General features: G+C 47.6%; 1 protein-coding gene across 1 annotated transcript; it reads right to left on the bottom strand.

The window, feature by feature from the left end:
- Nucleotides 1–1,920: 1,920 nt before the first annotated feature.
- On the bottom strand, nucleotides 1,921–18,921 carry LOC122389502. Its single transcript, XM_043381616.1, has 6 exons — nucleotides 18,915–18,921; nucleotides 17,912–18,385; nucleotides 17,251–17,425; nucleotides 3,146–3,362; nucleotides 2,388–3,047; nucleotides 1,921–2,130 (listed from the first exon to the last, which is right to left on the bottom strand). Exons 1-6 carry the CDS (start codon nucleotides 18,919–18,921, stop codon nucleotides 1,921–1,923), a joined length of 1,743 nt encoding a protein of 580 aa, XP_043237551.1.
- Nucleotides 18,922–27,277: the final 8,356 nt, after the last annotated feature.

Below are 27,277 nucleotides of genomic sequence, written 5' to 3'. Positions count from 1 at the left end.
AGCTATTGACGAGGGGCGCCCATTACGAGGTTCTGAAGTCCATGCTACCGAAAGCCCGATTTCAGATGTTTGACCTGACCTTGACCCGACCTGTGACCTCGAAATTCAACTTTCAAGCACTCATCTGAAGCGTCTTGTCGTGTTCTTTCGTTTGCCGCTTAGTGCGTTTCGCTGCGCCCATTGGTTCTCAAGTTATCGGCTGGGGGCGTTTAACCCGCGCGGGGCTGGGGTCTCCAGCCGAACGCGCGGGGCTGGGGGGGGGGGTAAATTTTACCCCCCCCCCCCCCTGTTATCTCCCAAACTAATGGTCCGATTTGGAAAATTCAAACGCCAATCGAAAGCTCTCATCACGAACTACTAAAAACATGTACTTAATTTAAAGTTTGAGGTCAAGGTCAAGGTCAGGTCAAGGGTACAAATTGCAAGTTTCTACAGTATCGGCCTTGCACCGTAGTTGCCGAAGAATGGAGTCATCGACTGAGACTGATCGCCCAAAACGTGTTCTTAGGCTACCAAGACAATATTCGTTGCATACAACATCATTCGGAGGTCAAGGTCAAGGTCAGGTCAGGTCAGGTCAGGTCACCAAAAAACAAAATATAGAAAAGGGCATGTGCGACACATGTTTTATGGGTCATTTTACTCATAGAATTCAATAGGCACACTCAATAAGTGATATGGACCACCTCTGGATGAATTTCAGGTCGAGGTCAGGTCAAGGTCAGGTCAAGTGAGGTCAAATTTTGAAGTTGGTTGTTAAGGCCTAAAAAGGTGTCTATCTGATGCAGTTTTTCACGGCGAATCGAATGGTGCTATTTTTGTTTCCGTACGAGGTCTAGAACTTCCAAAAAAGTCATTTTTCAAAAATTTTGTGTGTCGTGACGTCATAAAATTTTGAATAACTCCCACATTTTTGAACCGATTCTTCTAAAATTTGGTATGTAGGTGCACATAGACCACTTCTCTGACATATATTCCGGTTTTTTCGATAGACTCAAAATTTTGGATTTTGTAATGATTTTCCCAAAAAAGTCAGTTTTTTGAAAAAATTTAGGCCAAAATCCAAAATTTTTCAAAAAACCGAGATAGCCATTTGATAGACAAAGTAAAATTACGTATAACTTTTTTTGTTACGTCTTGATTCCTTTAAAAATGAAGATGTTAGCGGCGTTTGAACTTTTGCCGTTTTTGAGGCGAAAATGGCGAACATGACGTCACTAAAACGTCAATTTCTCAAAAATTTTCCGACGGATTTCGCTCAAATTTTCAGGGAACGTGTCAAATTGATGTAAGAAAAGGTACTGAAAGTTTGGCGGCGCTGCGCGCCGCCGTTTTTGAGATATCGCAAAAATTCGCGAGGGGGGGTAAAATTTACCCCCCCCCAGCCCCGCGCGGGTTAACGCCCCTCCCCAGCAAACGGCGGGTGGCGAAATACCCCAGCAACTGCCGGGTTATAGGTGACCTCAGATTTGTGTAGCATCTAAGTTGCCCAGGGAGCCTTTTATTTGTAGGTACAGTACAGAGAGCAGTGCTGCCAGATGGGGAAGGCTGTAATCCTCCAGATCAGTTACAAAAATCCTCCAGATTCCTCCAAATCCTATTGGTAGATATAGAAAGGCGGTCTTGGATGCTGCGGGGGGCTATACCCCAAAAAAAGTTTCACCAAATTCTAAAAACTCATCGGATTTCGAATCCTTTCGCACTGCTGTGCAGTTTAAAAGATACTTTTTCTTACAAAAGTTGTTTAGTTTTCGTTTTATCCTCCAAAAAGAAACGAAAATTTTCGTCGATTTCGGGCGCTGCAGGGGAACCGAGGGCATTTGCCCCAAATGTCCCCCTTAGATCCGCCAGTAGTTTGGTACCCTGTTGTTGTTGTTGTTGTTGGTTTTCCCTCCATCTGCGGCGAGCCGCGGTGTAGCTTCAGCTCTGGAGGGCCCTGAAGGCGGCCACCAGGGCCGCCACCGTGTCGCCGCGCCTGACCTCCTCCACCGTTGGCAGTATGTTGCCGACCGCCGGGATTCTGAGGCGAACCCCCATCAGTCCCGGGCAGGTCAGCAGAATGTGTCGAGGTGTGTCGGCTTGCTCGCCGCACAGCGGGCAACGAGCTGCAGGGCAGTCGAGGTTCCTGCACTGTGGGCAGTCCGCAGATGGGTTTCGTCCGATGGAATGTAGAAACTGCGCCGAGCCGCTCCAGCGCCCAGTGCGGATCTGGTGGACGTCTACTGCTGTCGTCCTGTCCATGTTGGTGAGAGGTGGTGGCCATCTTGCACCCATAAGCTCTCTGTACCACCCCGTTGCGGCTTTGCGGTCGGGGTTCGGGTATGTCGGCCTGTCCCTTGCGGCGCGGTCTCTGGCGGTGCGGACTGCGCTCGGTAGATGGTGTCTACATCGAGCATGACGTCTTCTTGTGCCAGCGTCGCAGCCTCGTTTGCCAGGGCGTCGGCGGACTCGTTCTCTGGGATCCCGCAGTGGGATGGAACCCACTGGAGGGTGACCGTTCGGTCTCCGGCGGTGAGCTCCAGTAGCTGCTTCCATATGGCAGCGCCTCTGGCCGAGCGCTGTGCCGACGGACCCTCTCTCAGCGCCGCTACCGCCGACAGCGAGTCGGTACATATAATGACTGGTTCTGGTGCGTCCCGCTGGTGTTCCAGGATGTGGTCCAGCGTCACCTGCAGGGCGACCATCTCCGCTCGAAAGCTGGAGCAGAGTGTGCCCGCTGGGACACGGAGCTCGGTGCGGCTGTCATCAGCTCCGACGATGAGGGCGCCAGCCCCCCCGCGGAGGATCCCGTCGCTCGACGAGCCGTCGGTCCACGCCCACGTCGCGCACTGCGTCATGGACGCCAGGTGATGGAGCGCTACGTCTCTCTTCGTGGACCTCGCCGCACCGGCGGGCAGCGCGCCAATGCTCAGGTTGAAGGTGATCTTGCCGGTGGGCGTCCACGGTGGCGGTCGCTCTGGTAGCAGGGCCTCAACCGGCAGCTCGACCCGTAGCTCCCGCAGGGCCTCCCGGCCTACTTGGCGCCACCCCGTGACCAGCTTGAGGCGCTGAGGGGGGTCAGCCATGGCGACCGCTCGGAGGGGTCCTCTGGCGGGAGCGCGGCAGCCTTCGCGAACATACGCGCCGCTAGCGCAGTACGTCGTGCCGCGACAGGCAGCATGCCAGCCTCGGCCGTCACACCGTGGTGTGGTGCGGAGTGTATGCAGCCCGTGACGATCCTCGCCACGGCGCGCATCTCCCGCTCCAGGATTTCGATGTTGGACTTGGACACTGCCGGCAGCCAGGCAGCAGCCGCGTGCTCTATCGCGCCGCGCACGTAGCCGTTTGCGACGGCGCGCAGCTGCTGTTCTTGCAGCCCCCAGCTGCGGCCGGTGAGACGTCGGAGTTGGGCCGCTCGGGGCCGGACGCGCCGACGGAGACTTCTGCAGTGCGGGCCGAAGCTCAGCGTCCTGTCTAGCGTCACTCCCAGAAGTTTCAGAAGTTTGGTACCCTCGTAGATATAGCTACATACTGAGACATTCTGCAGTCTCACGGTGATAAAGGACGTGATATATCCTAACGGGTAGGGTGACGCTGGGCAGGAAAATGCCTTTTTAGTCTTGAATGTGTTATATTTTTCCATGATATTGAACATAATAATCGGGCGACAAATCCTCCAGATTTTCCTCCAGAATCAAAAATCCTCCGAAAGCGAAATTTGTCTGCAAATAGAGTTCAAAATCCTCCAGATTTGCGGAAATCCTCCAAATCTGGCAGCACTGACAGAGAGCCTCCCACTTCGACTACTTGCACAGAGAGCCTCCTTTTTGTACTTACAGCTGAGCTTCTACAGGTCGAGCGCCGTTCTCCTATTTGTACGTACAGAGAACCTCCTACTGTTACAGAGGGCCTCCTATTTGTCTAGGGGGCCTCCTATTTATCCAGGGGTCTTTTATTCGACCAGGGGTCTCATATTTGTGCAGGGGTCTCCTACTTGTCCAGGGGCCTCCTTTTTTGAAGGGCCTCCTTTTTGTTTAGCGAGCCTTCTATTTGTCCAGGGGGCCTCCTATTCGTCTAGGGGGCCTCCTATTTGTCCAGGAGGTCTCCTGTTTCTCCAGAAGGTCCCCATTTATCCAGGGGCTTCTATTTTCCAGGGGCTTCCTCTTTATCAAGGGGGCCTCCTACGTGTTCAGGGGCCTCCTATTTGTCCAGGGGCCTCCTATTTATCCAGGGGTCTTTTATTCGAACAGGGGTCTCATATTTGTGCAGGGGTCTCCTACTTGTCCAGGGGCCTCCTTTTTTGAAGGGCCTCTTTTTTGTTTAGGGAGCCTTCTATTTGTCCAGGGGGCCTCTTATTCGTACAGAGGGCCTCTAGCTCCTACTTGTCCATGGGGCCTCCTTTTTGTTCAAGAGGTCCCCTATTTGTACAGGGGGCCTCCTATTTGTCCAGGGGGCCTCCTATTTGTTCAAGGGGCCTGCTATTTTTCTAGGGGCCTCCTATTTGTCCAAGAGGTCTCTTATTTGTCCAACGGGCCTCCTACTTGTTCATGGGGCCTCCTATTTGTCCAGGGGGCCTCCTTTTGGTTAAAGAAGCCTCCTATTCTCCAAGCGGCCTCCTATTATCAAGAGGGCTCCTATTTTAAGGGGGCCTCCTCTTTATCCAGGGGGCCTCCTTCTTGTTCAGGGGGCCTCCTATTTATCCAGGGGCCTTCTATTCGTCCAGGGGCCTCCTATTTGTCCAGGGGGCCTCCTAATTGTCCAGGGGGCCTCCTTTTGTGAAAGGGGCCTTCTATTTGTCCAGGGCTCCTTTTGTGAAAGGGGCCTCCTGTTTGTCTAGGTCTAGGGTCTCCTATTTGTCCAGGGGGCCTCCTATTTTTGCAGGGGGCCTCCTATTTGTACAGAGGGCCTCTGACTTGTCCATGGGGCCTCCTATTTGTTCAGAGCTTCTTATTTGTACAGAGGGCCTCCTATTTGTCCATGGGGCCTCCTATTTGTCTAGGGGCCTCTGATTTGTCCAGGAGGCCTCCTGCTTGTCCAGAGAGCCTCCTATTTCTCCAGGGGGCCTCCTGTTTTCCGGGGGGGCCTCCTACTTGTTCAGGGGGCCTCCTATTTGTCCAGGGGGCCTCCCATATGTCGAACAGGGCCTCCTATTTATCTAAGGGGCCTCCTATTTATGCAGAGAACCTTCTATATGAACATCGGACCTCCATTTGTAGTGGCTGGTGCGTCTCGCGGGCCTCCACTATTGGGGTCCCAAAATGACAATTGGGGTCCCAAATGTTCGCATTGGGGTCCCACATGGGACCTCTAAAGTATACAAAGTTACACCCATGCACGTCTTACGTTTTTGGGCATTTCTGACAAACTATTTGCTACAACACCTACAATGAATGGCCCATCTACCTACATTTTGTGATGAGAAAGGAACTACGATTGTGTCTCGAAATTACGAATAAAATAAAATGTTTACGCCTTTATGGCCAATATGTTATAAGATACTTACGGACGCTGGTGGCGGGCTTGGTGCTGAGGCCGGCGGTGCTGGTGGTGGTGCTGGTTGATGGTCTGAAAGGAAGGAATAAAATTATAAATTGAGCCCGATTGCTGCATATATAATACATTACGGTGGTTTCTTTTCTTACCACATATTACGATTAGAAGCTTCCTGACAGAATCCGTCATCAGTATTTGAATAAATATAATGCTACAGTACATCACTTTATCTGATTATGAAGAAGAAATTACTCACTAAATCTCCTGTTTATAATACAAAACCAGTTTTTCGTTTTCAGGTTCAAAGATCAGCCACTCACGGAGGCTGGTGGAGGACTTGATCCCGGAGCCGGTGGTGCTGGTGGTGGTGCTGGTAATGGTGGCGGGCCTGAAATAATACAAACGTTTTAACTATTAGGTACGTAGATACCAATTAGCGCCGTATATAATACAAATACAATACAAATGCTAACCACACAGGAGATATCACAACAATAGTTTTGGAGGTGCCTAAATTGTATCAATTGCTCGCTCATTATAATTCGATGAAAGTCATACTACAAATAATATAAAAAACGATAACCGTGGTTATTTGACGTGGAACCGCGACCATTCATGACCAAATAAAGAGTCAGCAATCAGAACTGTTCTTATTATAGCTAACAAAGATCAACTGAATAAAAAAAAAAAACAATCCCTATTCATATTTTCTATTAGTATTATCTGCAAACATTACAAATGCCAAATATTTTATTTCCTATAGACGAGTACAGCGGACAACAGTGTGCCCGCCAATATCGCGTCTGTACTCACAGAGGCTGGTGGCGGGCCTGGTGCTGAGGCCGGTGGTGCTGGTGGTGGTGATGGTAGATGACCTGAAAGGGAGATAATACAAATTGACCACAAAACGATAGAACTCCTATAAAATACAGTGGGTTCACCTCTCAACCAGCCCTATGGTCAGAAAAGTTCTGACGGAATCCGTTATTATTGTTGTATCATATTATTCATATCGATCTGATTATGCAAAAAACGTGGACCACAAATCCTATGTAACATTGAGAAAAGAACAAGTTTTACGTTTCAGGATGCATTCAATGATAAGACACTCACGGAGGCTGGTGGAGGATTTGATCCCGGAGCCGGTGGTGCTGGTGGCTGTGATGATGATGTTGATGGTGCTGGTGATGGTGGTGATGGCGGACCTGAAACAATATGAACGATTGAATCATTATATATGACAGACGAAACGATCACTTTGTCATACAGACAGAGCGGTAGCACTGTCTACGGCAAAATAAACAAAAATGTTCGGACAAGTACATTCAATACAAAAAGTATCGACAACATATAGCAAGAACGTGAAATATATAACTGAAAAAATACGTTTATGGTGTTTTTCGTGCCAAGTAAAGGACTATTTATTGGTATGGTAAGATCAAAGAAGAGTGGGAACTGACAGTTTGGTAGACCGAATAAATATAAATGTACCCAACGGAGACAATGAAAAAATCAAATGTTTCACTGCTATTATTCTTATTTTCATTTTTAGTTTGTTTATAGTTTCTGCATCATTGAACATCGCCAAATGTTTGAGTTTCCCAGAGACAAGCAAGAGGCAACAGTGCCCGGTTATCGCGTCTGTACTCACGGAGGCTGGTGGTGAACCTGGTTCCGGAGCCGGTGGTGCTGGTGGTGGTGCTGGTAATGTTAGATGATCTGATGATCTGAAAGCAGTCAGGTTTTGAGATCAGCGTTTTAGGCACAGTAAGAACAAGAAGTAAGACAAACTGAGGAAATTGGTCAAAATTAGAACGATTGGAAAAAACTTTTGAGTTTTACATGATCATTGTCATTTTATGATTCGACACTTACGGACATGCTGGTGACGGGTTTGATCCCGGAGCCGGTGCTGGCTGGTGATGGTGATGGTGATTGTCATGCTGGAGACGGTGGTGATGATGGAGCTGAAATACAAGGCGCTAGTTATTAACCCGCGCCCTGCTGGGGGGTGTTTGAACACCCCCCTTGTGGTTTTTCGCGAATATCTCAAAAACGGCGGCGCGGAGCGCCGCCGTTTTTGGTACACCTTATCATACATCAATTCTACACATGTTGTGAAAATTTCAAACCAAGGTCATTCAAGGTCAGGTCACCAGGTCACTTGAAGTGACCTCACCTCATAAAAAGTTTCAATGTCTGTCATAGCTACACCGAGTGACCGATCGCTTTGAAACTTTCAGCGATTGCTAAGAGCAATAGCATGTACAAAATGTATATCTCAGAATTTTGACATCGATGACCTAAGGTCAGGTCAATTTTGCGACCTCCCCATTATAAGTCAATGGGAGAAAATTGAAATGCGCTTCTTTTGGACGAAAGACATTATAAACGCTCCCAAACACTGAATTACAAGTGGTTTAGACACACTGAACATGAAAATGGTGTCCGTGACCCCTGTTTATGCCCTGAGGTCATCTTAGGTCACGAATGGTATCTAACAGTTTTTCGCAAATAACTTTTGATAGAGGCATGCTAGAGCGATGAAAACGCCTTAGATGTGTTCAGCTCGACGATACGGATCGACTGATATGCAACATGACCCTTTCCGGTCAGGTCATGACCTTGACCTGAGGTCAAATTTTCAAGTTGACCTTTCAAGGTCAAGTTATAGTTCATTCGATGCGTCGTGACGAGAGGAACACGATGCCGGTAAAAGTAAGCTCGTACAAGGCTTGGGTCAAAAGTTATTGCAGAAAAACTGTTTCCGAAAAAATCGGCTATTTTTGCAGTTTTTGCCCCCTGCAGGCAAAACCGTTGACGTTAGGTCAAATCTGAGAAAATTACTCAGAAAGGGCGCTAATAGGGCTATCGAATGCGCTTTTCCGCGGCGCTGTAGCTCTATTGGTTCCCGAGTTATGCGTTGGCTTCTTGGAAATTGTCGACATTCGACCTGGAAATCGGCGAAATTTTGCCTTCAATGACCTCTGGTGACCTGACCTTTGACCTGACCAAAAAATTGACTGAAGTGATTACCTCATTATTTTTGGCGCTCTTTCGAACGCCGCCTTCCGCGTATCGCTACGTGGCCCAGGAGCCGAGTTAGAAGGGGGGGTGTTCAAACACCCCCCCCCCCCAGCAGGGCGTGGAAATCCAGGACCCCCAGCCGGGCGCGGGTTAATGTCGTCTTTGATGTTTATATCTTAGATACAGCGCTAAAGAAGCGAAATCACAACCACAAATATTTTGAGTTAGCAGACAAATTGTAAAAATAACAACATTAACCTTCGCCCCAGTGGGGGGGGGGGGCATATGTTACCACCCTGTCGCGTTTTTTGCGTGTGAATAAAAAACCGCGGCGCGTAGCGCCGCGCCGCTTGGGGTAGCTTTTGGTACATCAATTTTGGATAATGTGTGAAATTTTTTACCCCAGGTCATGTCAGGTCAGGTCACCAGGTCAAGTTAACCCGCGCGGGGCTGGGGTCCCCAGCCGAACGCGCGGGGCTGGGGGGGGGGGGTAAATTTTACCCCCCCTGTTATCTCCCGAACTAATGGTCCGATTTGGAAAATTCAAACGCCAATCGAAAGCTCTCATCACGAACTACTAAAAACATGTACTTAATTTAAAGTTTGAGGTCAAGGTCAAGGTCAGGTCAAGGGTACAAATTGCAAGTTTCTAAAGTATCGGCCTTGCACCGTAGTTGCCGAAGGATGGAGTCATGGACTGAGACTGATCGCCCAAAACGTGTTCTTAGGCTACCAAGACAATATTAGTTGCATACAATATCATTCAGAGGTCAAGGTCAAGGTCAGGTCAGGTCAGGTCAGGTCAGGTCACCAAAAAACAAAATATAGAAAAGGGCATGTGCGACACATGTTTTATGGGTCATTTTACTCATAGAATTCAATAGGCACACTCAATAAGTGATATGGACCACCTCTGGATGAATTTCAGGTCGAGGTCAGGTCAAGGTCAGGTCAAGTGAGGTCAAATTTTGAAGTTGGTTGTTAAGGCCTAAAAAGGTGTCTATCTGATGCAGTTTTTTACGGCGAATCGAATGGTGCTATTTTTGTTTCCGTACGAGGTCTAGAACTTCCAAAAAAGTCATTTTTCAAAAATTTTGTGTGTCGTGACGTCATAAAATTTTGAATAACTCCCACATTTTTGAACCGATTCTTCTAAAATTTGGTATGTAGGTGCACATAGACCACTTCTCTGACATATATTCTGGTTTTTTCGATAGACTCAAAGTTTTGGATTTTATAATGATTTTCCCAAAAAAATCAGTTTTTTGAACAAATTTAGGCCAAAATCCAAAATTTTCAAAAAACCGAGATAGCCATTTGATAGACAAAGTAAAATTACGTATAACCTTTTTTGTTACGTCTTGATTCCTTTAAAAATGAAGATGTTAGCGGCGTTTGAACTTTTGCCGTTTTTGAGGCGAAAATGGCGAACATGACGTCACTAAAACGTCAATTTCTCAAAAATTTTCCGACGGATTTCGCTCAAATTTTCAGGGAAGGTGTCAAATTGATGTAAGAAAAGGTACTGAAAGATTGGCGGCGCTGCGCGCCGCCGTTTTTGAGATATCGCAAAAATTCGCGAGGGGGGTAAAATTTACCCCCCCCCCAGCCCCGCGCGGGTTAACTGACCAGGCCTAAAAATAAGTTTGCAATCAAATGTCCAGCCTACAGTGTTTGTCAGAACGGTTTCAAACTTGGTGGATTGCATGCTGTTATGGGCGCCTACAATTTGTATATCTCGGATTTTTTATATCCGTGACCTAAGGTCAGGTCAGTGGCGTGACCTTTCCATTACAAGTCAATGGAGAAAAATGAAAATGCCTCTAGATCCGTGTGTACGCATCGGAACAGTCCAAATATTTCAGAATCACAATGATTTAGTCCACTCGTGATGACCAAGGTGTCATTTTTGCTGATAGCCTCTAGACAGGTCATCCGAGGTCACTTCCCAGCCAGCAATTTTGCTCCGGGCCCAAGCAGGCTCAAGTGCGGATTGCCCGAGATTTTTAGTCGGGCTAAAGTCGGCTAGGGCTTGGGCTAAAGTCGGCGTATGACACAAATACGCCGACTAAAGCCCATGCTCTGCCGGAGGTATGCCCGCTCTGCGAGCTCCGGACAGCCGTAGTTTAGCCCTAGTTGAGCGACGATTGGCGTTAGCCCGATTTAAGCCCGAGCAGTGAATCCATTTATATAATGGAGATTACTCTGGGCCCGAGCGGGCTGAACTCCGGCAAGCCCACTCTGTGTGCCCTGTCTATCCCGACTTAAGCCATAGAAGTTCATGGGGTGTATACATTGCAAACTGCTGTGGCTTTGCTCGGGTTCGGCTCGAGTGATGGCTCCTGTTTTCTCAAGTCTCGACTTGACTTCATCTTGCTTTTGCTTCACACTGGATCAAGTAGCAAGGAGCAGCCAATGCACTTTCAGCAGGTTGTGCGGTTTCAATGCATATTTAAAATTGTTACGGTCACTCATATGCTCTGTTAACCGGTCATCGAGGCTCGAGCATTGCAAAAGGAAAGTAGTGGTTGACTTTGATTGAATGTATATTTCAAACGACTACAGACACGTCAAATGAAACACAAATACATGAAACAGTGGACTGCAAACTGCAGCAGTAATATGGCATGAGTCATGAAAAAACGCCATCAAAACTATAAAACAATCACAAGGCCCGCTAGCCTCCCTCCCCGTTCATAATACTTGGTTAAACACTCAACTGAAAGCATAAAGTAAGGACAGCAAGTAATCGCTCATAAGACATAAAGCAATAAGCAAACAATCGTTTATAAGGAACTTCACTCTGGTGAATGGGAGCTTTGGAGGCGTCTGGTTCCTCAACACATACACATCTGCAGTAGGTGGTCGGCCAGCTTTCGGCGCAGTTTCCGTATATGTAGGTATACCTACTCAATTATAAGCAGGCAGTTTCCGCTAAACCACTTGGCGAGGGCGACTGCGGCGTCCACCCGGTCCTGGTTTGTATAACTATTCCATTTTTTGGAACCATTTGCTCTAATGGTACGTACCTGAAAAAGAGATTAATTGGTTTAATTTACATTGCATGTTTGCTTGAAAAATAACTTATTGATGCATTAATACTGTAAAAACACTTCTCATTGATCCGTATAAAATGTTCATTTGATTTTAAATGCGGACAGAGAATGAGCGTGCTCGGTGATAAGTAGATAAATATTTGTGTTTTGTATTTCATTTTCCTGGTTCAGAAGTGCTGGTATTTCACAAAGATATAAAGGCACGGAATGCAGCTTTTCTGAGCGAGGGTATAAGTCGCCAGGCTGAACATCTAATCAGCTTCATGTTTGATGGCGTCAAACTCAGTCAAAATCATGACGTTTACATACGATCAAGCGCACCATTCAATATACACTTACCTACCGTAAAACTCCATGCCAGTCCACTTGATAAGAGCAGTGAGCACTATCCCTTCTTCGCGCTGTCACACGCGCCCAAACATCAACCACCAAATGCCCCAACACCGGTGTGTCGTTACGTCGCACAGCGCACAGACTGTCACAAACGCTGCACATGATTGGCGCAGAACTGCGCATGCGCGAACAGCCGAACAAGTATGGCTAAGCTCCGGCTTTACTCCAGTTAGCCGAAGGACACAGCCAGCTTGATCAGCCCGCGCTCCGCCCAAGTTAAGCCTGTTTTGGATGCGCGGGCAGATGTCGGGCTGAGCTACTGCTATCCGCACGTGGGCATAGCTGCGGCATGCCCCAGCTCAGCCCTAGTAAAAAATACATTGGTTTTGATCAAAGTGGGCAAACCCAAGCTAAGCCCAAGCTGCCCGACGCCTGCCACAGTTCAGCCCAAGCGAATTGCTGGCTGGGTTGAGGCTACAAACAGTTGTTTGCCAATAACTCGCGATTGGAAAGAGATAGAACGCTGGGGATGGTCTCATTGTGTTTGTCTTGTTGAGACACATCGACTGATATGCAACATGACCTTTTCCGGTAAGGTAATGACCTTGACCTGAGGTCAAATTTTCAAGTTGACTTTTCGAGGTCAAATTATAGTTCATTCGACGCGTCTCGACGAGGGGAACACGATTCTGGCAATTGAAATGTTGTGGCTTTTTGTAGTCGAAAGTTATTGTCGAAAAACACTTTTCGTAATAACAGCTATTTTTGGAGTTTTTGCCCTCTGGAGGCTAAACCGTTGACCTGAGGTCAATATTGATAATGACCTTTTCAAAAGAAGAGTTCAAAAACTATCGACTGCTATTCCATGCGTTTTTCTAGCTACCATAGTTCATGAGATAGCGGCATGTTTTCTGAAAAATATAATGACAATTGGCAAATTTTGACCTTTGATGACCTCTGGTGACCCCAATATTGCTCTAAGGTGAAAAATGACCGAAATACTTTCAAACGTACGCATTAAGGGCTATCGACTGCTTTTTACCGCGTCTTTCTAGCCCTCTTAGTTTTTGAGTTAGAGGTGGGTGGTAACATATGCCCCCCCCTCACTAGGGCGAAGTTGGCCGAGACCGCCACTGGGGCGCGGGTTAATTGTCTTATAAAATATAATAGCTGTGTTATCATTTACGGTAACTCTAAGTCAATGGCAGTTCACTTGATACTAGTGGTTTCGAAAGCCGTGAAGCTGGACCCGACTGCTGTGGGTGTACTCACGCCTGCCGGTGGTGCCGGTGGTGCTGTCACTGCTGGTGATGGTGACGTCTGTGGTGATCTGAAACACCACAGTGTCCAGTTTTAGGTCCCCTGATATTGACAGCCACACCCGCCGTGTCGCTACCGCTATCCCACACCGGGTCTGACAGTGGTGTGACGTCACTCCCACACCCGCCGTGTCGCTACCGCTATCCCACACCGGGTCTGACAGTGGTGTGACGTCACTCCCCCACCCGAACTGCTGGTCCGACCGAGTAAACAACCAGGTCCGACCGGCCATTCAGTATCGCTCTGCCCGCCACTGTGACTGACCAACAAATAACACGTCATTTACCGCATACCGTTTGTTTCAGAGCCTATACTCACGGGGCGGTCAGTGTCCATGACGCCGCTCAGTGACTGACCAACTAATAACACGTCATTTACCACATACCGTTTGTTTCAGAGCCTATACTCACGGGGGGTCAGTGTCCATGGCGCCGCTCAGTGACTGACCAACTAATAACACGTCATTTACCGCATACCGTATGTTTCAGAGCCTATACTCACGGGGCGGTCAGTGTCCATGGCGCCGCTCAGTGACTGACCAACTAATAACACGTCATTTACCGCATACCGTTTGTTTCAGAGCCTATACTCACGGGGCGGTCAGTGTCCATGGCGCCGCTCAGTGACTGACCAACAAATAACACGTCATTTACCGTATACCGTTTGTTTCAGAGCCTATACTCACGGGGCGGTCAGTGTCCAGGGCGCCGCTCAGTGACTGACCAACAAATAACACGTCATTTACCGCATACCGTTTGTTTCAGAGCCTATACTCACGGGGGGTCAGTGTCCATGGCGCCGCTCAGTGACTGACCAACTAATAACACGTCATTTACCGCATACCGTTTGTTTCAGAGCCTATACTCACGGGGCGGTCAGTGTCCAGGGCGCCGCTCAGTGACTGACCAACAAATAACACGTCATTTACCGTATACCGTTTGTTTCAGAGCCTATACTCACGGGGGGTCAGTGTCCATGGCGCCGCTCAGTGACTGACCAACAAATAACACGTCATTTACCGCATACCGTTTGTTTCAGAGCCTATCCTCACGGCGGTCAGTGTCCATGGCGCCACTCAGTGACTGACCAACAAATAACACGTCATTTACCACATACCGTTTGTTTCAGAGCCTATACTCACGGGGCGGTCAGTGTCCATGTCGCCGCTCAGTGACTGACCAACAAATAACACGTCATTTACCGCATACCGTTTGTTTCAGAGCCTATACTCACGGGGCGGTCAGTGTCCATGTCGCCGCTCAGTGACTGACCAACTAATAACACGTCATTTACCGCATACCGTTTGTTTCAGAGCCTATACTCACGGGGCGGTCAGTGTCCATGGCGCCGCTCAGTGACTGACTAACAAATAACACGTCATTTACCGCATAGGGGAAGTTGAGGCAATGCCGGAGTTGCGGCAAAGCCGAAATTCGAGATATTTCGAAAACCGTAAGACATGGATGCCACCTGTCAGTAATGCTCTGAAGCTTAAGTGACTACCAATTATCGCATGTTTGTTACGAGTCGTCATTCGGAATACTTCGGCTGTGAGGGCGCCAAGAGCGTTTTCAAGGTACCGTAAAGTGGGGCTATTTGAGACAGTGGGGCTATTTGAGACAGTATTTAAAATCGCTATAAAATGAAGACCGTTTGATTTTTATGTGATATTTTTGCTCAGGAAGGTGTGGAATCGAGTAGTAAATCGCCTGAGCAAAAATTAGGCATAAATTTCAAACGGTTTTTATTTTATAACAACTTTAAATACTGTCTCAAATAGCCCCACTGTCTCAAATAGCCCCACCTTACGGTACGCGTTCCTTGTACTACATGCGCCTTTGAAGCTGCATTTCTTACTCATTATGCTACCGTTTGTCTGGCCAATTCGGTCAAGTAATCTTCAGCATGTCTTTGCATAAGTGTGCTGCCTATTTGAAATTTATACGGCACGTTGAAAAGTTATGGGCCTGCAAATGAAAGTATGGCTGGCTGGGGTAATGCCGAAAACGTGCAATTACGCACGTTAAAGCACGCTACGTGGACTTTACTGCTGTAGAATAGCAACGCGAATTTTTAGTCACACAAATTACACTTTCAACCGACACAACGGCCTGTTACCTATAAGGAATTATTTACCTGGCATTTTCTTATTATATCACACAACTATAACTTCCAGTGTGCACCAAGCGTCCTCAAGCTCTTAAAACGCGTGTCAGCTTTGATAAATTCTGGATAAAGTTTGAGATAAAGTGGCAAAACATCAATGTCGGCATTCCCCGTAGATCATTTCTCCCATTTTCGGCTTTCCCCGCAGTCCGGGGCAACGCCGAAAAAGTCACTTCTTTGATATTTTTAGTTTGTGCGCTTAACGGTATGCGAATTCATCAAATGCGCCTGGTATGTTTGAAAGGCAAAAGACTGGCCTCTCGAATGACGCCAACAAGAATAGCTTATGTTGTCTACCTTGCGTGCTACGGGCGTCAGAAAAAAGTATTCGGCGTTCCCCCAACTTCCCCTACCGTATGTTTCAGAGCCTATACTCACGGGGCGGTCAGTGTCCATGGCGCCGCTCAGTGACTGACCAACAAATAACACGTCATTTACCGCATACCGTTTGTTTCAGAGCCTATACTCACGGGGCGGTCAGTGTCCATGGCGCCGCCCAGTGACTGACCAACAAATAACACGTCATTTACCGCATACCGTATGTTTCAGAGCCTATACTCACGGGGCGGTCAGTGTCCATGGCGCCGCTCAGTGACTGACCAACTAATAACACGTCATTTACCGCATACCGTTTGTTTCAGAGCCTATACTCACGGCGGTCAGTGTCCATTGCGCCGCTCAGTGACTGACCAACTAATAACACGTCATTTACCGTATACCGTTTGTTTCAGAGCCTATACTCACGGCGGTCAGTGTCCATGGCGCCGCTCAGTGACTGACCAACAAATAACACGTCATTTACCACATACCGTTTGTTTCAGCGGCTATACTCACGGGGCGGTCACTGTCCATGGCGCCGCTCAGTGACTGACCAACAAATAACACGTCATTTACCGCATACCGTATGTTTCAGAGCCTATACTCACGGGGCGGTCAGTGTCCATGGCGCCGCTCAGTGACTGACCAACTAATAACACGTCATTTACCGCATACCGTTTGTTTCAGAGCCTATGCTCACGGCGGTCAGTGTCCATTGCGCCGCTCAGTGACTGACCAACTAATAACACGTCATTTACCGTATACCGTTTGTTTCAGAGCCTATACTCACGGCGGTCAGTGTCCATGGCGCCGCTCAGTGACTGACCAACAAATAACACGTCATTTACCACATACCGTTTGTTTCAGCGGCTATACTCACGGGGCGGTCACTGTCCATGGCGCCGCTCAGAGACTGACCAACAAATAACACGTCATTTATCGTATACCGTTTGTTTCAGAGCCTATACTCACGGCGGTCAGTGTCCATGGCGCCGCTCAGTGACTGACCAACAAATAACACGTCATTTACCACATACCGTTTGTTTCAGCGGCTATACTCACGGGGCGGTCACTGTCCATGGCGCCGCTCAGAGACTGACCAACTAATAACACGTCATTTACCGCATACCGTATGTTTCAGAGCCTATACTCACGGGGCGGTCAGTATCCATGGCGCCGCTCAGAGACTGACCAACTAATAACACGTCATTTACCGCATACCGTTTGTTTCAGAGCCTATACTCACGGCGGTCAGTGTCCATTGCGCCGCTCAGTGACTGACCAACTAATAACACGTCATTTACCGCATACCGTTTGTTTCAGAGCCTATACTCACGGCGGTCAGTGTCCATTGCGCCGCTCAGTGACTGACCAACTAATAACACGTCATTTACCGCATACCGTTTGTTTCAGAGCCTATACTCACGGGGCGGTCAGTGTCCATGGCGCCGCTCAGTGACTGACCAACTAATAACACGTCATTTACCGCATACCGTATGTTTCAGAGCCTATACTCACGGGGCGGTCAGTGTCCATGGCGCCGCTCAGCTGGCCGTGCCGCCGGCGGCTGAGGCGCCGCTCCAGATCCTTCCTCTCCTGGCGGTGTCGGCTCTCCTGCTCCTCCAGCTCCTGGCGGTGCCGTTCACTGAGCTGGAGCTGCTGTCGGCGGTGTCTTTCGCTCGCCTCGAACAGCCTCTGACTGAGACGCCGATCTTGCCGCTCCTCGTCAGATTCTGCAGCAGATCAGGGCCAATACAATTCACGTCGTTGAACAAGCTGGCTAGAGAGGGACAGGGAGACTATGAGTTCTTGGACTGATGGCATGGCAGATAAAAAAAAATCGTAGCGAACAGAGTCAGAGACATCCCTTAGGGCAAAGGGACAGAGAAAAAAAGAGGGACAAAGACGATTCTGATACAGATCAAACGTATGTAGAAATATTTAAAGATAAATACCTTAGGCTCTCGTAAAGATAAAATGTGTATTTATTTTGTAAATGTAGAAAATGAGGACTCAGTACATAAGAAAAATTAGCTCAATTCGGCCAGCTTTCGAAAAGTATTTACAAAACGTTGTGAGGGTGTCTCAATAAGGTTCGGGTCAAACAAATCACCAGTTTTCTTTCCCACGTAAATAGCGTGGGTGCTCAGAAACATTTTGACGTCTGATTGTTTCAATGTAAATTCGTCCACCATCTGAGTTCTAAGCCTGCCGCTCACCATCCTCGTTGGGGTGTCTCTGTTCCAGCTCTCGTGGCTCTCTCTGGCGTCTCTGTTCCAGCTCTCGTGACTCTCTCTGGTGTCTCTGTTCCAGCTCTCGACACTGCTGCTGCAGGGTCTGTAGGAGTTCTTCCCACTGCTTCTGGTGGGAGCGATCCAACTGCCTTAACTGGTCCTCAGTCGGCATGTTGATGCATCTGGTGTCTTCCCCGTGCTGCTGATGAAGCTCAATGCGCTCCTCATAGTGACGTTCGTCCAGCTCCTGCCACTCCTTGCCGTGCTCCTGCTCCTGCTGCCGACGCTCCTCTGCGTGTTTCTTGTTCAGATCGCTGCGACTGTGTGCGGCCCCTCGCGGTTCCAGCTCCTGACATCGACCTTGGTTTGGGCGAGGAGGACCATCTGATGGCCGCTCCTCCTCATCGCAGTGCTGCTCCTCGTCTTCGATCTCTCCGTCGCGGTCACCATGCGACGAGTCTGGAACACAGCAGGTCAGGCAGAAGTCATATGCTGGGAGGACGGTCGATAGGCGACCAAATCGAAAGAAAACTGGATCACTATTCACAGTACAAGGTAAAAGACCTTGTGTTATGGCATGCCATTTATCAGCATGGGCAACAGAGCTGCAAAATCTAGTTACTTCGCTCAACATTTTTTTATGCATCTATTTTTACGATTTGTTACGATTTGTTCAAAAAATGATTTTTTTTATTTTTACGATTTATTCAAATAATGAACACTGCATCGTGCATCACGGTGATAATGTAACAAATAAGACACTGACTCGCGGTACTGTACAGTCTGTCTTAAAAGTACCGCGCAAAGTGACGGTGGATCCATCAAGCCTGACCGAGGAAGGGCCTGCTATAATTTGAAAGTCACCGAACCAATGGAGCTGGGGAATGGACGAGGATGTCCATTGCTTCGGTGACTCAAATTTGGCAGTCCTTCATCGGTCAGGCTTGATGGATCCACCGTCACTTTGCGCGGTACTTTTAAGACAGACTGTACATGACTAAAACTGTTCAGTATCAGCGTCATTACTATCGCCATCTAGCCCATGATGTTTGATAAGAACACAGGACGGCAGTCGGTGGACAGGGTACCTACTTAGAGTGGTCGGGGTTAGTTTTTTTTTAACCCGCGCGGGGCTGGGGTCTCCAGCCGAACGCGCGGGGCTGGGGGGGAAGGTAAATTTTACCCCCCCCCCCCTGTTATCTCCCGAACTAATGGTCCGATTTGGAAAATTCAAACGCCAATCGAAAGATCTCATCACGAACAACTAAAAACATGTACTTGATTTTAAGTTTGAGGTCAAGGTCAAGGTCAAGGTCAGGTCAAGGGTACAAATTGCAAGTTCCTACAGTATCGGCCTTGCACCGTAGTTGCCGAAGAATGGAGACATGGACTGAGACTGATCGCCCAAAACGTGTTCTTAGGCTACCAAGACAATATTCGTTGCATACAATATCATTCAGAGGTCAAGGTCAAGGTCAGGTCAGGTCAGGTCAGGTCACCAAAAACAAAATATAGAAAAGGGCATGTGCGACACATGTTTTATGGGTCATTTTACTCATAGAATTCAATAGGCACACTCAATAAGTGATATGGACCACCTCTGGATGAATTTCAGGTCGAGGTCAGGTCAAGGTCAGGTCAAGTGAGGTCAAATTTTGAAGTTGGTTGTTAAGGCCTAAAAAGGTGTCTATCTGATGCAGTTTTTCACGGCGAATCGAATGGTGCTATTTTTGTTTCCGTACAAGGTCTAGAACTTCCAAAAAACGTCATTTTTCAAAATTTTTGTTTGTCGTGACGTCATACAATTTTGAATAACTCCCACATTTTTGAACCGATTCTTCTAAAACTTGGTATGTAGGTGCACATAGACCACTTCTCTGACATATTCCGGTTTTTTCGATAAACTCAAAATTTTGGATTTTATAGCTATTTTCCCAAAAAAGTCAGTTTTTTGAAAAAATTTGGGCCAAAATCCAAAATTTTCAAAAAACCGAGATAGCCATTTGATAGACAAAGTAAAATTACGTATATCCTTTTTTGTTACGTCTTGATTCCTTTAAAAATGAAGATGTTAGCGGCGTTTGAACTTTTGCCGTTTTTGAGGCGAAAATGGCGAACATGACGTCACTAAAACGTCAATTTCTCAACAATTTTCCGACAGATTTCGCTAAAATTTTCAGGGAACGTGTCAAATTGATGTAAGAAAAGGTACTGAAAGTTTGGAGGGGGTAAAATTTACCCCCCCAGCCCCGCGCGGGTTAACCCTCGCCCACGCATGCCATTTTTCCACCGTAGAGCGCACATGGGGGAGGGGGTGCTATACCCCCGCGCCATTTCGTTCCTGCTAGAGATAGAGCTTCGCGGTAAAAACCAACAGAATCTTTTGGAAGAGACAAATCCAATGGTATCCAATTTTACCCCAATGTGCAGTCATTGACCTTCCAGGTCAGGTCAAACTAAAAAATGTTGCTGTATGGGGTCACCGTTGGAATATCACGTGCAGTGCCCATCATATACCGATGACGCTGCAGTATTGGTGCCAAGCCAGCTAGAACAGCTCTTTGTTACACTATCCGACTAAGTTTTTACTGACTGGGGTCTTAGGTCAGGTTAGGTCAAGGTCAATGATATGTGTTTGTATTTCTGTGTTTGTGTCTGTGTATAGTGATGTGTGCACCGATTGGTTTGTGTGTCCCTGTTACATGAGATCATGAATTGAGAAGCTTTTACCAAAAATGCAGTCAAAGAAACTTAACGAAAAGTAAATTCAGCTTGCCTAAAACGCAATTATCTTAGATGACCTAGGATGACCTTGAACCTGACCCTGACATCTTTACATCGTTTCATTGACCTTTGGTGACCTCGGTTCACTTAGCAATGAAATTTTACATATTTCAAGGCCAGTTTTTTTTAGGTGAATTTGAATTTAGCAACCATATGAAGATTTACGAAGTAGTTTTGGTGCCTTCGTTACATGTTATGAAGCTGTCAGAGGCGGTTGACACCTACAACGAATACCCGGCAGAACCCCTACTGATTGACCTGACCTGACCTGACCTGACCTGACCTGACCCGACCAGGCCTAAATGCATGAAGACATTATCTTTGATTAAAAACTAACAGGATATTCGTGATCAGCACCCCGAATAACCCAGAGTAGCCACATTTTACGACGTTCTAACAGGTCCCGATTTTCCCGACTTTTGGGTCATTGACCTGACCTGGAAGGTCAAACAATGACCTAGGACCTTTAAGTTGGGTATGATCGGCTTCCTCTCGTCACATGCAATACGCTCGTTTTTCCGCGAAGCTCTAGCTTGATCAGGGGCGAAACGGCAAGGGTTGGGTCCAACGGACCTCCCCCCTTTTCGCGGCTGGAAAAACACCAATACGGGCGAGGGTTAAACGGTGAATGAAATTTGGTCACAAGGTAGTTCTCCGCTGGGGCTACGACCTACAGGGCCGTCATGTCATTGGAGAGCACTACCATGCTCCGCTTTGCGAGTAGTCAGGGCACTTTTAATGAGTGATATCGACTGATGTCAGCCAGCACTCTTTGCTACTTACTTTCTGTGATCGCGTCTGGTGTATGTGTATGTATGCTGGGAGGGGATTGTATGTGTGTAGGGGGACGGCAGTGCGGGTTGAATGCCTGAGGGGGTGGGATGGGAAATTAGATTTTATTGCGACTGCAGCCTTAACCCTCGCGGGCCCGGGGGGGGGCGTTTTTCGCCCCCCCCCCCTGGCGAATATTTGCGATAGCTCCCGAACGCTAAGGGATAGGAAAGCGAAACTTTCAGTACCTTTTGTCCCATCAATTTGACATCTTCTGAAATAAAAAATTTGGACCTAGCCCCCTTGATGACGTCACATCGTCCATTTTTCTAGACCCCTGCACGGCAAACTTCGGCGTCACAGACGCAAACTTCAAATAGCTGCTAAAAATAGAGTTTTAGAGATAAAGACAAATTACGAGTACGGTTGTGTAGCGTTTGACCTAGATAAAAATAGAAAAATATTTTTGGTGACCTGAGGTCAGAGGCCAGGTCAACGACCCCGAATGTGGTTTTAGTTTTTCGCAAATAACTTCGACAAAAATGGTCCTAGAGCTACGGCAGTGGTACCATCGCATTCACCTTGTCAAGCCGCGTCGAATGACATATATTTTGTTCGGAAAAGGTCAAGTTTTATGTTGACCTCATGTGACCTCGAATGCCCTCTGGTTGACCTTGACGCATGAAAGGTCGTTTATGATGGATTTGTACCCGCTGATCACGAATCTAGCATCTATTTTCCTCTAAGCCTTCATTTAGAGCTTCCGGATGGCAAAATTGTCTTATTTATTATTACTAACTTGAATTAGTAAAAAAAGCCTCTAGCAGGGATACTCTTCAGTGACCTTGACCTTTGAGCAGCCTTGTATCGTAAGAGGAACCACAAATAGGGAACTGATAAGCCTCAAAACATTTTAAAACATCTTGAAAGTTAGCATGCAAGATGTGCGAAAAAGTGCCAAGTTTGAGGTCAATTTTGAGCGTGACCTTGACCTTGACCTTTAATTTTGAGCACATTTTCGGAATCCTCTCCGATGGCATTGTCTCAGATTCTCTTCTTTCGTTTGACACCCAATTTTGCTGGTTTGATGCCGCCTGCCGTCCTCTAGAAGGCTTACTTTGAGATCACAAAAACGCCCCCCCCCCGGGCTGCGATGGTTGGGATTACCCCCCGGGCCCGGCCGGGTTAATGTGGGCCTCGGCCTGTGGTTGTTCTGAAATAAATAAACAAATAAACAAATAAGCTATCGAATGTCGTTTGAAATTCGAAAATCGGTCGGTAACTTTCCGAGATCTTTGGGAGGGGGTGTGGGGCACGGGTGGCAGGGTCGGTTGACGGCCATACGGGGGGCGGGTTAACCCCACTCAAGCTCACCATATAACAAAAAACAGGCATTTTTGTGGGTGGATAGTGAATCAACGAAAAGGGAAGTCCCCCCCCCCCCCCCAGGCCAATGCGACATGCGAACTGTGAACTGTGCATCCTTCACAATCTTGGATCCCGGTATGGCGAGAAACTCGGCCAATTGGAATGCCCAGATTGGTTGTCATGGCAACGGTTGCCTGGCAACGGCTTGTATCGGGGAGCGGAGGGAGGGAGCGGATGGAAATGCCGGCGAAAACGGATTCTTGTGTGTTCATGTGGCATCAGCTCTAAATAGGTATCAGAAGATGTGAACGTGATTGAGAGCGAAGATCAGAAAGACGGCCTTCAGGAATTTGGGACACAACTCGGTCACGATACCTACGACATACGTAAACAGTTAAGTAAATACTCGAAAATATTATATAGCTTCATTCATCCCTAGTAATAATAATAAATTTGGTATAGGTGTAAGTTTCATGGAATATGAGTGACACAATTGTTCTTATCTTAATGTTTTATTGCATTTTCTGTTATTTTTTTATTTTTCGCCTTAGATTCTGTTGCCATAGTGACCGCTTGTGCAAGTAGGTACTTTTTGTTACAAAAAAGCAAGACTTATATTTCGTCATGAAAGAGGGTAAGCTATCTACATAGGCGTGGAAACCCGCGCAGTGTGGGGGGGGGGGCAGTGGGGCAGCTTGCCCCCACAGTTCTGGGGGCGTGGGGGCGGTGCCGCGGTGCCCCCACAACTTTGAGACGGAATATCGCACTTTGTATGCAAATGTGTTCTTTTTTTGTTGAAAGGGTCAAGGGATGAGAAATAAGAAGCCAAAAAACGATGAGAAAACTAGATTTCGGGGCACCCTAGGTTGACCTCTATTAACCCGCGCCCCGTTGGGGGGGGGGGGCATTTTGGCCCCCCTGTGATTTTTCCTGAATAGCAAGAAAACGGCGGCGCGCAGTGCCGCTAAATTTTTAGTACCTTCCCGGGCATCAATTTAACACCTTCACACCAAATTTCAAGTCTTAGGTCACCTTAGGTCAGGAGTTATTGAGGTCAAACTGAGGTCATGTTCGAGCAAAAATGAGCAAAAAATATGCAATCTTGAAACGCTCACTTAATCTACAGTTATCAAGCAATTTCAAAGTTCTTTATATGGTCTAGTAGAGAAAAAGCGGCGCTACAAAACTGCTATCTCTGATTTTCAAAATTTTGGGTTTTTGACCAAAAAGAAATTCAAATATAAAAAAACTGAAAAAATAAAAAAATCCGAATTTCGAAAACACCGGAATATATGTGATAGTCCCTGCGCTCTTCTATATACATACCAAATTTCAGATCGATATCTCGTTTTTTGGCCACGTTATAGCGAAAAAAAATGTTAAAAATGATGACGTCAAATTTTTGAACTCGATTTTTAGCGATTCTAGACCACATACCTACGGCAAAATAAAGACCATCATTGAACTCCCCGTGACGAGCCTCATCGATTCGATACCCATTTTATGCAAAAATATCAGCTTTGAAATTTGACCTGATTTGACCTGACCTTGACCTGACCTCGACCTGACCTTGACCTTACCTTGACCTGACCTTGACCAAAACGTGACCTAAGCTGGCCTCAAAGGCTGCTTGACCCACATAATCGCATTTGTCATGTAAAATGAACCATAAAACATGTATCACACGACACTTTCATATTGTGACCCCCCAGTGACCTGACCTCTGTGACCTGACCTGGTATCAGTGACCTCAAATAGCAAAATATGTGTTTGAAGAACATTTCCCCATCGATGATTTTCAATGAAATGCATTTTACTCGATTTTACAACGCATTTCTTGAAATACCTGTAAACGGTGAAAATTGGACCTTTGACCTGACCTGTGACGTCATCGGCTTGACCTAGGTCAATAAAATTGGGTCACACGGTAGTTCCCTGATAGGGCTATCCAACACCGTTTGCCGCTTGTCGCTAGGTTGCGTGGTTCTCCAGATCTTAGGGGGGGGGGGGCAAAATGGCCCCCCCCAACAGGGCGCGTTGCTCGGCAGAGCCCAACGGGGCGCGGGTTAAAAAGTGTGCCCCCCCCCCAGTCTGAAAGTAGTTCCCGCGCTACTGGTTATCCAAATGATTCGTATAACCCACACCCCGTGGCCCGTGGGCCGTAGGGCTATCGCCGGACAATGCCACCCGTAGGGGGGGGGGGCTTTTTTGCCCCTGAACCCTCGCCAGTCCTATAGGTCCGGCGAGTGTTGGTTTTCTACATTTTCGCCGGCCGAAGGGCCGGTGTTATGCCTACATATTCGCCAGCCGCCGGTGTTAAGACCCCCCCCCCCGCCGTTTCGACCCTGATAAGCTGATGGAGCTAGAGCGGCGCGGAAAGAACGAACGTGTGCGCCGTTACGAGGCACATCGACTGGAAGGTCTCAGGTGAACCGGGGCCCTCTGAGCTCAGGTCAAGTGACCCGGGCACAGGACCAGTTTTTCGTTAACAACTTCGAAAACACGGTCGCAGAGCCGCGATTTTGGCATCATCGTGCTCGCCTCGCTCAGGCGGGTCGAATGGTATACTTTTTGTTCGGGTAAGGTCAATTTAAGGTGCTCACCTCGGGTCAAGGTCAGGTCAGTGCCCCATTGAGTCCATTGGTGATTTTCCCGGCTCGCTAGGTCCATTTGACCGAGATTTATTTACGAAAAACCCTTATGACCCAAGTGACGCCATAAATAATAAAAATGTGGGGGGGGGGCGGCACCCAACGACCAATAGTTTTTTTTTTTGCCGAAAACGGGGCGATAGAGAGCTGAAACTTGTGTTACGTGACCTTTGATCCAAGCCGCATTTTGTGACACCAACTGCATTTTCGGGTCACATCAGATCACTGACTTATGACGTCATAATTGAACCTCTGCACGGTCGTCAGATGTCGCAACTTCACAACGCTCTCAGTGCCAGAGGAGCTTTCACAGGGGGATGGAACTTACAGGACCTATGTAGTATCCTCCAGAGGTCTCACATCCTGTATATCGGATCTTTTTTTTTAACACTCGCTCCGACGGGGGTCTGCGCCAACTTCGTACCGACGGGGGGGGGGGCGGATGACCGCCCCCCCCCTGAGATCTCGAGAACGAAGCAAGATAGCGAGTAGCGACAAGCGGTAAACGGCATCGGATACGTACGGACAAGGTTTACAATTTTTACAAAGGTCATTTTCAGGTCAGGTCAAAGATGACGTGACAAGGGTCAAAGTCAAAATGGCGGCGCTAGATATGGATAAAGTTTTTCTCGAATAACTTTCGAATTAGACAAGATAGGAACAAACTAATGGCATTATCGTGATCCACTCGTCAATCCGCATCGAATGATGTATATGTTGACCTCGAAAGGTCAAGGTCAAAGGTTGACCTCAGGTCACGTGACCTCAAGGTCATCATGCATGTCATTCGATGCGTCTTGACGAGCTGAACACAATGAGACCATCCGCGCGGCTGTATCTTGTTCCTGTACGGAGTTATTGGCAAAAAACCGCTGGTGACCTTTGATGACGTCACATGACCTTACAGCTGCCCAACAGCAAAACTGACCTCAAGGTAGTGAAGGTTGATCGTATATGAGGTCGTGCATGGTATATGGGGCCATTCCGACCCATTTTAGTGGTAAAAACAGGGAGCTGTTTTTTCCCCCATTGACTTATAATGGGGAGGTCGCGAAATCGACCTGACCTTAGGTCACCGATATAAAAATTCCGAGATATACAAATTGTAGATACTAATGACCTTATAACATCCTGCGACATTCAAAGGCCTCCGTCATCTACTGTAGCTCTGGCACGGTGACAAAGTTGCAAAAAAGTGACTTGAGGTTGGGTCATTCAAAGTGACCTGGTGACCTGACCTTAAAAGTTAGGAGGTTCAAACTTGCACACCATGTGTAAAATTAATAAGAGAATAGTCGTACTAAATTTCGCGGCGCTTCCCGCTTTTCGCGAAAAACCTCAGGGGGCGGATATCCGCCCCCCCCCCCGTCGGTGCGCGTGTTAAGGTCACATGAGTTCAGGTCGGTCACAAGACCTCACCATTAGCTGAGTCAATGTCAATACCTAAGTCAATGGGGAAAAATTAAAACTGCTATTTTGGCGCCGGGAACGACGTCACAATAACTTTACCCGCGCCCCAGTGACAGTCTCAGCCAACTTCGCCCTAGTGGGGGGGGGGGGCATAGGTATGTTACCACCCACCTCTATCTCAAAAACTAAGAGGGCTAGAAAGACGCGGTAAAAAGCAGTCGACAGCTCTCAATGCGTACGTTTGACCTTAGAATAGGACCTTAGAATTGGGTATCGTCGGCTTCCTCTTGTGACGGGCAGCACGCTCGTTTTTTCCGCGAAGCTCTAGCTCGATCAGGGGCCAAACGCGAGGGGGGTCGTACCAACC

The sequence above is a fragment of the Amphibalanus amphitrite genome, unplaced genomic scaffold, assembly GCF_019059575.1.
Source record: "Amphibalanus amphitrite isolate SeventyFive unplaced genomic scaffold, NRLGWU_Aamphi_draft 000360F_arrow, whole genome shotgun sequence".
In the NCBI taxonomy this organism is placed as follows: domain Eukaryota; kingdom Metazoa; phylum Arthropoda; class Thecostraca; order Balanomorpha; family Balanidae; genus Amphibalanus; species Amphibalanus amphitrite.
Note: the sequence above shows the minus strand (reverse complement) of the source record. Positions and strands in the feature narration are given on the sequence as shown.

Coding starts and splice junctions, on each gene's coding strand:
- LOC122389502 (XM_043381616.1), bottom strand. Junction 3,363..17,250: donor CGGCGCCTCAGCCGCCGGCG/GCACGGCCAGCT, acceptor CACCGGCCGCAG/CTGGGGGCTGCAAGAACAGC. Junction 3,048..3,145: donor CTGGCATGCTGCCTGTCGCG/GCACGACGTACT, acceptor GACCCCCCTCAG/CGCCTCAAGCTGGTCACGGG.